At 53.8% G+C, this 11829-nt stretch overlaps 1 protein-coding gene across 3 annotated transcripts in view; it reads right to left on the reverse strand.

Moving 5' to 3' along the window:
• Window positions 1-1318: 1318 nt before the first annotated feature.
• RAB43 (RAB43, member RAS oncogene family) overlaps window positions 1319-11829 on the reverse strand; it is a 36780-nt gene continuing 26269 nt past the window's right edge. Inside the window, exons 2-3 of one of the 3 annotated variants that reach the window (XM_023215861.2) lie at window positions 8099-8282; window positions 1319-5073 (exon numbers count right to left, since the gene is read on the reverse strand). In XM_023215861.2, coding sequence (XP_023071629.1) covers window positions 4823-5073; window positions 8099-8282 — 435 coding nt within the window. In that variant the 3' untranslated portion in view covers window positions 1319-4822. Of the gene's footprint in view, window positions 5074-8098; window positions 8283-11829 lie in introns of those variants that run through there. The other 2 variants (XM_023215869.2, XM_023215873.1) reach the window with 2 other exon arrangements.

Raw genomic sequence — 11829 nt, forward strand, 5'->3', positions numbered from 1 at the left:
CTGGGGTCTGGGCAGTCCTGTGGTTTGGGCAGAGGCCTCAGAGGGCCCTAGGGACAGACTGACCCTGGTCTGAGCCTCTGAGGAGTGTGGGGGTGACTGGGCTCAGACAGGCCTTGTTATGGGTTTGTCTTCCAAGGGGCACATGTGCACTCAGGTGCTTCCTGGCATTCAGAAGAGAATGGGGAATTCAGACATCAGGCCTTCCTTCTCCCTGGGAAGGATGGCAGTTGCCTGGAGCCAGGCCTGTCTTGAAAGCCAGAGCTCTGGGCCTTCCTCCTCCAGTCCCGTTTCAGGCCTTCAGTGCAGAAAGCACTCCCCTCCTGGGGTCTCTTCAGGGTTCCCCGGGATGCAAATGGGACAGGGAATCAGATCCCACATTTGAGGAAACCAAGGCCCAGAGAGGGGAAATGACCTGCCCAGTGCCACAGGTCAGGGCGCACCTGGGTTTCAATGGCAGACTGCTCTGAGCCCCATCATGTCAGTTTGTCTCAGAGTCAGGCTTGGCAAGGGGGTGCAGCACTGCCAGGCCCCCCTCTTCTTCCTCAGGGTGACCAACCAGCAGCCCTGCTGTTTGAGAGTCCCTTTCAACAGAGAACCCCTTATTTGAGTGACCAGGAATAGACCCCTGATTATACTGGTGGGCGGGCTATGGATTTCACGGGCTTCCCGGTGCCAGAGACCTGCTTCAGGCACTTACCTAACCTGAGCATCTACTGTGTGCCTGGTAACATCTCTGCATTGGTTACATCACAGGAGTGTTCTTAGGTCCTAATTCAGAATAACAGGTCAGAGCCCCCCAACCCCCAGGCATAGGCCCTAAGCCCCTGGACACTGGGTTTTGTGTCTGAGACGGGGTGGGAACACTTCTCTGTAGGAAATGTCTTCAGCCCAGGATCCAGGGGTGGGGGGAACCTCGACCATGGGGTGGTTGTTCCTGCCATCGTGGGATCAATATGGCTACAAGGCCCGGGTAAGGGACTCCTCATAGTGACGCTTCCCTCATGGGGAGGTCAGGGTGAGGGTGCCCTGCCAATCTTCAAAGAGCCCTCTCCAACACAAACCCAATGGGAGGAACCTGGGGTGTCCCTGGCAGAGAAGGGAACCAGCCCAAACTTCCTCTGCCCCTCAGGCACCGACTGTTTCTTGCTCAGGCGGTCCCCTAGGGGTTTAGGGACAGAGGGAAGGTCTCGCAGGGCTCTGGGCAGCAGACTGGCAAGGGGCAGCATGTCTGCCACCCTGGGCCTGGAGACTAGTTGAGGCACATGGCCACCTGGGCCGCCTCTGGGCTCAAAGATGAGAGAACCAGTCCTGGGTGCAGTGGCTTGTTATAGAAATCTGTTTAATGGTTTAGGAATGTGTACACTGGCTCTGCCAAGTTTCCATAAAGGCAACTTTTCCATGTTTTAAAAAATAGATTTGGTATAAAGATTTATATATTCATAAATAGGTGACATGAAAAATTACCAAATGCAAATAGAATACTTGGGCTGCCTGAAGCCCTGTTCACTCCAAGTCCAGGCCCTGCAGAGGTCAGAGGGTCCCTGCTGGAGGAGGCCCCAAGTCCAACAGCCTCTTAGGGAAGATAAACTGAATGTAATGCCTATTAGGAACCGTCCAGCTCCTTAAGCCAGCATCACACTGGCCCCACCCAGGGCTCAGCCTACCTTCCTCTGCTTCCCCCACAGTCACCCCCACCCTTGCCCCCTCCCCTGTACTCCGGCCCCTGACCCCACCTGCTCCCACTCTGGCAATTTATCAACAAAGGAAGAGACGACACTGTTCTCCCGCCCCAGAGCCTGGGCTGCTGGGAGAGCTTAGCCTGCCAAGGGGAGGAAACAAGCCGGTTTGTTTTGTCTCACACACTTCCCCATCTTCTCTCCCAGCTGTTTTAAAGACCTGAAGGGCAGTGGGGCCCCCTCCCGGTGGGATACAGCGGGGCAGGAGCCCCTGCAACCCCAGGTACAGGCCCTGAGCCCCTGACCAGCTTTTGTGCCTGAGAGAGGGTGGGAACGCTTCTAGGTAGGAAATGGCTTTAAGCCCAGAACCCAGGGGTAGGGGAACCTCGACTATGGGGTGGGTTGCTGCTGCCAGGGGGTACTAGGGGCAAGGCCCCAGGGTGGAGCCAGTTCTAGGAGCTGTGTCCAGCTAGGCCATCTGTGACCCCAAATGGCATGAATAAAAGGGCAGGTTGGTAAGAGCCAGGGGAGGGCATGGGGCAGGGAGACCAGGTTGGCCCAGACAGGACAGAGATGCTCCAGGGACAGGATGCTCGAGTGAAGCCAGGCAGAGCTGTGGGGCCTTTGAAACATCCTGAGGGCCCAGGCCTGCCACGGGGTGACCTGGGCAGAGAAGCCCAGAGGACAGCAAGGTGCCCAAATGAGAGGTCAGGGCTTCTGGGGTGGAGGGACAGGGGGCACAGTGGCAGCAGGGGAAGGAATGTGGAGTCCCAGGTGAGCCTGCCTTTCCAGGCCAAGCCCTTGGAGTGAGGCTGCTCCTGCCTGGGGGGCGAGAAATGGAGGTGGCTCACAGTCCCAAGGTGACAAATGAACCCATCACCGGCCAGCTACCATCCCTGTGAAGGAGCCAGGGTGGAGGGCCCTGTCCATGTCCTCCCTCCCCGCCTCCCTAAGCCCTGAGGAAGGTAACAGCCCCACCTGTGAGGCCGCGGCCTGGAAGCAGAGTCGGAGAGCTGGGCTTTTCAGAGGTGGGCAATGGGTGGTGGTGGGCAGTACCAGTAACTATGCTCGGGTGGCTGGGACTTGCCCTGGAACTGAGGCTGAAATTCAGACAGGGAGTCCCAGGCCTTTGCTCCCAAGACCCCATGCATGCTCCCTGTTCCCCCAAAACCAGAGGGGCTCTGCAAGGACAGACTTCATGGGACTTCTCTTCCAGTGTGGGCCTGTGGTAAAAGACCAGCTCAGCCCCTCCTGACCATGTGACCCCAGAAACATCCGCCCTAGCAGAAAGGTTGTGGGGCTGGAGGAAGGCACTGCCCACGATACATCTAGTCCCAGTGGGGTCTGAGGGCACCCCTCAGTGCCAGGAACTGTCTGCCCTGCAAGCAGAGCCCAGGCACTGCAGTGGAGGTGCAGTGGCAGAGCCCAGACCCCACTCAGCTCCACTCTCGCCCCTGCCACAAGCAAAGCTGCTGAGGAAGAAAGCCAGGCAGCCTCGCCTCTGGTGTCCCCCAATCTGATGTACCCAGACTCCCCTCGGTGCAGGTGCCAGCCCCCCAGCTCCTGGCAGCCTTCCTCCCTTGCAGAACCAGGCTCAGCATTCCACAGGTAGCCTCCCTGCCCAAAAGGAAGCCTGGCAGGTGAGATGCTGGCTCCACCACCACCATCAAGCCCTTGCTTGTCTCAGTCTCAGCGGGGGAACCCGTCCGGGTCCCAACCCTGCCTCTTGGGTCACCGTGGCACTGCTGTAAGGCCTACTCTTGCCCTCAGCCAGGCCTGCTGGGAAAGTGTTTAGTGCAGAGGGCAGGGAAGCATGGGGGAGGCCTCTCACTGGCCCAGGGACTACCCTGAGCCCTGCTTGGCCTGGCCTGGGAGCTAGATCACACCCCGACGCAGCCCTGCTCGTGGGTCCAAGAGCTGCTTATTTCTGGGGGCACCCATGCTGAGGAGGCTGTGAGGCAGAGCTGGGCTGACACAGACGGACTGGGATTGGCTAGGGAAGATCACCTGGCCCCTCCAGTCCTAGCCCTGGCTCTCTTGTCAATGTGATACCTCTGAGCCACAGAGGACAATGCTGCTTCCCAGATCCCCCCACCCCACTTTTGCCTTCTAACCTTGGCGCCCAGCTCAGGATGAGGCAGTTAAGGGCCCAGGGAATAAAATGGGCCAGGATAAGGACCGCTAGCCCCTCTCCTTTCTTGTCTGGGAGACTCGATTCTATAAACTAGACTGGGACCTACGCTCAGCTGGCAGGATTTCTGCTTGTGGGGTAAGGCTGGGTGCCTTGCGGTACCCTCTCATCCCTGAGCCTCAAGGATGCAAGCATGCAAGCTTCTACTTGGACCTTAAATGTCCACTTTCCCATCTCATTCCCCCACCCGCCAAACTTTTGAGCGCTGGCACTGAAGGATTCGCTAATTTTGCAACCTGAGTGGCAAAACACTGGGCCCCGAGCCAGCAGACAGTCCCCACCTAGCTGTGGGCCGTAACCCCATGCTGTGCCGATGAAAATGAGAAGCTACACGGAAAGCCAGAAAACCCAGGGGTCCTGATGAGGTCCTGATGAGGCAGTGAGCCAGGCCCCAGGGAGATGTCTGTGAGTGCTGCAGGGGCAGTGAAGGCAGGAAGCAGGTTCCCCACCTGGAAGGGGCTGGGGCTTCCCTGGAGTTGTGCTCAGGTACTGAGTCTGTGGGTCTCATGGCTCTTGCTCTACTGCTCTGCGCAGAGCCCCAGAATGACCAGGAAGAACCCAGGGCACTGGGCACATCCCTGGAAAGCAGCAACCTGCTGCCACAGGTTAAGCAAACCCATGAGAGGAAACGGTCAGAGCCACCAGGCGTGGGACAGGGAGGACCACCAGCCCCTCCTACTGTGGCCCACACCGACGGGTTCAGGCCAGTCCTGGAATGTGAAGATTGTGGAGGGCCAGCTGCTGGCTGGCAGGGTGGCCCGTGAGGGTATCCTGCTTCCCCTTCCTCAAGGAGAGCCTCCATCCCGCAGCCAGGCCACAGGATGCGGAGCTCCAGAGCTTCACCCGGCTGCTCTAGTTGCCGGTGCCCAGGAGGGCTGGCTCTGGAGGGCTGGGCTTGGCAGGCCGGGGAGAGCAAGGAGGTGGGGAGCCCCCAGCCTGTCGGCCCGGCCCCCGGTCAGCACCCGCAGCCCCAGCCTTCTCCAATGTCCTTGCTGTTCAGCTGGATGTGGTCGGGGCTCTTCTCGCTGAACAGCGGGCCCCCATGCCGCATGATGAGCTCCGTGGCCACCCTCAGGAAGGCCTCCTCCACGTTGCTCGAGTCCTTGGCAGACGTCTCAATGGCACACAGGATGTCATAGTGCTCAGCCAGGCTCTGTGCCTCGGCCAGGGAGACCTCCCGAAGCTCGCTGAGGTCTGACTTGTTCCCTGCAGAGGAAAGCCAGGGGCAGCATGAGGCCATGGGGGCTGGGCAAGCCCAGTCCCACCTGGGAGGGCCATGCTGGCAGCCCCACGCCACTCCCCTCCACTACTACAAATGGACACCCTGGCATGGTCATCTACCTTTCTTTAAAAAACCTTTTTTAGGCCGGGTGCAGTGGCTCACGCCTATAATCCCAACACTTTGGGAAGCTAAGGCAGGGGGATTGCTTGAGCCCAGGAATTCAAGACCAGCCTGGGCAACACAGTGAGACCCCATCTCAATTTACCCAGCTCCTCCTAGAAGGTATGAGATGACTTCATTATGTTCCAAATAAGTTGTTAAATTGTTCCTTGACCCAATTTCTAGAATAACTTTTTAGAAGTCTCTACATGGCTGACTTTTGTAATGTAGTTATAAGGAAGACAAAAAAAAAAAAGAGTCTGGGCCAGGGGCAGTGGCTCACGCCTGTGATCCCAGCATTTGGGAAGGCCGAGGTGGGTGGATCACCTGAGGTTGGAAGTTCAAGACCAGTCTGGCCAACAAGATGAAACCCCTTCTCTACTTAAAAAAAATAGAAAAAATTAGCCAGGCATGGTGGCGACGGCCTGTAATCCCAGCTACTCGGGTGCCTGAGGCAGGGGAATCACTTGAACTGGGCAGATGGAGGTTGCAGTGAGCCGAGATTGTGCCACTGTACTCCAGCCTGGGCAATAAGAGCAAAACTCCGTCTCAAAAGAAAAAAGGAGTCTGTAAAGATCTAAAATTTCCTTGGCAACCTTAATTGATATAGCAACCAATTTCAAAGTGTGAAACTTATTTGGATCCTAATCTCAACAAACTGGAAAAAATAAAACGCATATTTTATGAGCAATTATCAATCTGAATACAGACTGGCTATTTGATATTATTAAGGAAATGTCAGTATTTTTAGACGAGAAAATAATATTGTTGGTTTTTTTTAAGTGTTTACATATTTTGTAGGTTCATGCTGGAATACTGCCAGGTGAAATGGTTTGATGTGAATTTGTCTCAATACGAGGGAGGGGAGGTGACATTGTATAGATGAGACGAGGTTGGACTTGAGTTGCTAATTGCTGAAGCAGGGTAATGGGTACCTGGGGTCTCATTATTATTCTATTCTAAGCCAGATATAGTGGCTGACACCTGTAATTCCAACTACTTGGAGGTTGAGACAGGAGGACTGCTTGAGGCCAGGAGTTCAAGATCAGCCTGGGCAACATAGCAGGACTAAAAATATATGTATGTATAAATAAATACAAAAAATACTATTTTCGTAGCTGTATAAAATGTTCTATAGGCCAGGCATGGCGGCTCATGCCTGTAATCCCAGCACTTTGGAAGGCCGAGGTGGGCGGATCACGAGGTCAGGAGATCAAGACCATCCTGGTCAACATGGTGAAACCCCATCTCTACTAAAAATACAAAATTTCCATGCCAGGCAGGAATGTTTTTCAGAAATGTCCTGGATAAAAGGGAATTGGTAGCCAGGTGTGGTGGTGCGTGCCTACAGTCCCAGCTACTCAGGAGGCTGAGGCAGGAGAATTGCTTGAACCGGGGAGGTGGAAGTTGCAGTGAGCCAAGATCATGCCACTGCACTCCAGCCTGGCATCAGAGCGAGACTCCATCCCCCACCCCTGGCAAAAAAAAAAAAAAAGGCAGGAAAATGGTTAGGCCAGGTGGGGAAAACTCTGTTCCTGCCAAGCGCTCCATGTCCCAGTCTATGGAAGGCAGGCCACATGGAACCAGGCACCACCCTCTTCCCAGCTAGAGTCAGGTCCAGGCCCTGTCTGTACATCTGAGTCAGAAGAATCAACCTGTTGGACCAGCTACTTGGGAGGCTGAAGCAGGAGAACCGCTTGAACCGGGGAGACAGAGGTTGCAGTGGCTTTGCGGAGGTTGCAGTGGCTTTGCAGATCTTGCAGAACCAAGATCACACCACAGCACTCCACCTGGGTCACTGAGTGAGATTCTATCTCAAAAAAAAAGAATCAACCTGTTGGGGTAAGGACCCCAGGGATAACATAAAAGCTAAAGAGCTTCTCCAGTCCAGGTCTGGGAAGGTTATATAGAAGGAAAACAAAGGTAAACAGCATCCTTCACAGCAGTAGTTCTCAAAGTGGGGTCCTTGGACCAGCAAGGTGGGTGTCACCTGGGAATTTGTTAGAAATACACATTCATGGGCCTCAACCAGCCCGCCTAGATCAGATGCTCTGGAGGTGAGGCCCTGAAGCTGCACTTGAAGAAGCCTTCTGTGGGATTCTGAGGCACAGAAGCCATCAGGTGTCCCTGCTCTGTGTGTGGCACAACACAGAAAGTCAGAAGCTTGAGGTCAGCAGAAGCAAACTCAAAGCCTACATGTGTATGCTCACAGCGGACCCAGATAAATCACTCCACTTTTCTGAGCCTCGCCCCAGGCCCTGTCAAATAAGGAGAAGCCAGAGTACAAGAGCTAAACCTTGACACACGTGAAGAACTGCAGGGCAAACTTCAGCTCCCTTTCTTCTTTCCTCTCATTCCAATGTTGAATATAACTTTCTATCTTTTTTTTTTTTTTTTTTTTTTTTTTTGAGACAGAGTCTCGCTCTGTTGCCCAGACTGGAGTGCAGTGGCGCTATCTCGGCTCACTGCAAGCTCCGCCTCCCAGGTTCACGCCATTCTCCTGCCTCAGCCTCCCCAGCAGCTGGGACTACAGGTGTCCGCTGCCACGCCTGGCTAATTTTTTAGTTGAGACAGGGTTTCACCATGTTAGTCAGGATGGTCTTGATCTCCTGCCTTCGTGATCTGCCTGCCTTGGCCTCCCAAAGTGCTGGGATTACAGGCATGAACCACCACACCCAGCCTTGAATATAACTTTCTAAGTGATTAGCGGGATCAGGATTTGCAAAACTATGGCTCAAACTCCGGCTGGGACTCCCTCTGGACTCAGGGTTACCCTGTGTTTAAAAAGCAGAGGGAGGCAGGGACAGGCAGAGTGATGGGATTTGTGGTCCCGAGGAACCCCCCACTCACCGATCAGCAGCTGTACAATGTTGGAGCCGGCGTACTTCCTCACATCCTCAATCCAGTGAGGCACTGACAGGAAGGAGCTCCTCTTGGTGATGTCGTAGGCAAGGATGGCCCCATTGGCACTGCGGTAGTAGCTCTGGGTGATGGTGCGGAACCGCTCCTGGCCAGCGGTGTCCCAGATCTGCAGCTAAAGAAATAGGTTCCTCAGTGAACCCAGTGGCACAGTCTGAACATGTGGACAGGCAGAGTGACCCCACAGACCCACACCCAGAGCTGTGGTTCCACTGGGCTAGGCGGCCTTCTGAGCCCTTAGAAAGCAACTCAGTGGCTCAACCTTGTTGGAAAACTGGGGAAGCAAAGGGAAGGTGAGCAGCCCCTGTCCTGGGTCCCCGGGGAATAGTGGAGGAAGGGGTATATTCTGAGCTGGCCCAGGTCCTTGGTGTGCCCCTCCGTGTGCCCCTCTCCCCTCAGCACTGGGCCCACTGCTGGGAACACAGAACCACCAGTGCTCAAGTGACCGGCGGCTGGAAAGCTGGCTCCAGGTGTACTGCGCGGCCAGCAGTGCACAAGGCCAGGTCCCCTCCCCTGCAAGAGCATCGTGTACCCAGCTATGTGTGAGGCTCCTCCAGCATTAGGGTTCCCTCAGGACTCTACAGCCTGGTGATGAGGGCTGTGGGAAAGGTGACTGGTGGTGGCAATGGCCAGAGTCCTCCCATGGGGCCTTTGAGTATAAGGCAGTTCCCATCACCTGACCCAGCTTGGCCAAAGCAAGGAGCTTGGGGGCTTTTTCCACCCATGTCTTCATTTAACACCTACTCTGCCCCACCTCCCACCAGACGTGGGCTGTGGAGGAGAGGTGCCCGTGGGCGGGAGGAGCTTCCCTAGCATCTTTTAGAAGCAGAGTCTGGCAGGATGGATCCCAGGCTGGGCAGGGGCAGAGATCTGTGTGGGGCTACTCCGGGCAGAGATCACCAGCCAAGGCGCATATGCCAGGGCTCTTGGTGACCAAACGCCTCAGAGACTGCCCGTGCCTTCTCTGCCCCACCAATCACAGGTTCTCGTGGCTGTCTGAAGACAGACACCCAGCTTGTGGCGTGTGCCGAGCTGCAGGTCCATCAGCCCCCTTTGCAGGCACAAACACTCGGGGTGCCTCTTTACCTAGTTCTCAAGGTATGTGAGAAAGGTCTTCCTCTCAAGGCCTGTCTGGGGTGGGGAAAGGCCACAGAGGCCCAGACAGTTCCTGAAGGCAGGGCCTCTGTCCCTGGCACTGTGGAGGTGACCACCATTTCCCCAGCCCCAACACAGAGAAGTCTGAGAGTGAAAGCTCTGGGCCACAATGTGCCAAATACGACCCCTCTTTTCTGAGTTGTCCCATTTACTCCTCAGTAAATGGCTCCAAGAAAACCAGGCCTATGTTCCATAGTTCATGCGTCTAGCAGCTCACGCATAGCAACATGGGGTGAAGTGCAAGGTTTATGTGTGCACCACACAAGTCTGGGATTCAGATAACCTCTGGTGTGGAGATAACTCGTCTCCACACATAACACGAAAGACACCAGCCAAACAGCAGCAAAAACGCAACACAGAAGAAACAACACAGAGGCAAAGTCCTCAAACAATCATCAGTGTTTCAGAAATAGGGAAAGATTCATGGAACAAGAAAAGTATACTATCGTTTTTGGCGAGGGGCATTCAGAAAGAAAAAGGAGCTCAAGTAAAAATATGATAACATACATGAAAAATGCAGGATCAGGGTTGGAAGACAAAGTTGAAGAAATCCCTCCAAAGTAGAGAAAAAATACCAAGAAATGGAAAAGAAAGAAAATAAAATTGTGAGCCAGGCACGGTGGCTCACGCCTGTAATCCCAGCACTTTGGGAGGCTGAGGCAGAAGGATCACCTGAGATCAAGAGTTCGAGACCAGCCTGGCCAACATGGTGAAACCCCATCTCTACTAAAAATAAAAAAGTTAACCGGGTGTGGTGGTGCACGCCTGTAATCCCAGCTCGGGAGGGCTGAGGCAGGAGAATTGCTTGAACCTGGGAGTCAGAGGTTCCAGTAAGCCAAGAGGGCGTCACTGCACACCAGCCTGGATGACAGAGTAAGTGGGACCGTCTCAAAAACAAAAAAGAAAATTAAGAACCAGGCTTGGAGAGCAGGATAATCAGAGTTTCAGAAAAAGAGAACAATAAAATCAAGGAGAGGAAATCAAGTATTTCAAGAAAAGTATCCAGAATTGACTGGGGCCCACCAGGCAAACACACACAATGGAGCAGGGCAGACCACACTGCATCCATGGGCGGAAATTCCAGAACAACAGGCAAGAAGAAAGATTACAAAAGACCCATGTGGCATTAGACAGCCAATGAAACAATGCCTTAAAATGAGGAGAAAAATTATTTCCAACCTAGAATTCTCTACCCAACCAACCAGTAGTCAAGAGTGAGGGTTTAATAAAGGCATTCCCAGACATACTGTCCTCGAAAAATTCACTTTCCTGCCACCCTTCCTCAGGAAGTGACTGAAAGTTCCTCTACCTAAAGAAGTCAACAAAAAATAAGAAAATGTGGGATCCAGAAAACAGAAAGTTCAACTAAAAGGGGGGCAAAGGGAGATGCCAGGATGATGGAAAGAGAGATAGATCCCAGGATAATACCTGAGCAGCAGCCTAGACATCAGCCAACCTGGAGCCGGTCAGAGGGCTCCTGGAGCAGCTTCCAACCATGGCAGCAACACTGGTGGCAGAGTAGCCCTCCCTCCACACACATCACAGGACTGGAGAAAATATATGAGGCTGTCATTTTTGAAATGTAGACAACAAGCAGCATGAGACCATAACCCCCAAAAGAGGAAAAACTCATGAAAGGCACCTCATGATCATCGTGATGCTCTACCTGGGAGTTTCCTGACCATGGGGCTAGAATCCAAGCAGAGCACAGTGGTCCCACTGAGCTAAGGAGGCAGAGATCAGGGTCTGGAGCAGATTATGTGATGAAATGAGAAGACATATGTAGGGGGAGCCCAAAAGTCTATGTGAGGTGTCCCAGTGAGCCTTGACCAGAGAGTGCCCCTTCCAGAGTTGAGAGCAGACCAGAGATAGAGGTTCAGGAGTGCCAGGGGATGCTGAAGTTCCAAGCCAGACACAGTGAAGAGGCCTCATTAGTGTCTCATCAGTGCCCCATTTATGAGCTGAGATATCAGAATGTCACTATGGGTGAGGACCATGCCTAAAGAAAGGCCTCCATAGACCTGCCCTAACCAACATAAGCCTTGGGTTTGGAGGTTGAGTTCTGCCACATTAGAGAGGCTCAGAAACACCTTAGTCTTTCCACATATCCACCCTAACAAAACATAAAAAAAAAAAAAGCCTAAACAAACAACTTCAAGGTGATCTGCCAGTAACTGAACTGACTACTAGGACAAGAATCAACACTCTTCTAAAGATGATAACAGAATCCAGAGTCTCGTTAAGTTATCAGTCATAATTCCCATATACTATTGAAAACTGCTTGGCCGGGCGCGGTGGCTCAAGCCTGTAATCCCAGCACTTTGGGAGGCCGAGACGGGCGGATCACGAGGTCAGGAGATCGAGACCATCCTGGCTAACACGGTGAAACCCCGTCTCTACTAAAAAAATACAAAAAACTAGCCGGGTGAGGTGGTGGGCGCCTGTAGTCCCAGCTACTTGGGAGGCTGAGGCAGGATAATGGCCTAAACCCGGGAGGCGGAGCTTGC

This window comes from Piliocolobus tephrosceles, chromosome 2, assembly GCF_002776525.5.
Source record: "Piliocolobus tephrosceles isolate RC106 chromosome 2, ASM277652v3, whole genome shotgun sequence".
NCBI classification, from domain to species: Eukaryota; Metazoa; Chordata; class Mammalia; order Primates; family Cercopithecidae; genus Piliocolobus; species Piliocolobus tephrosceles.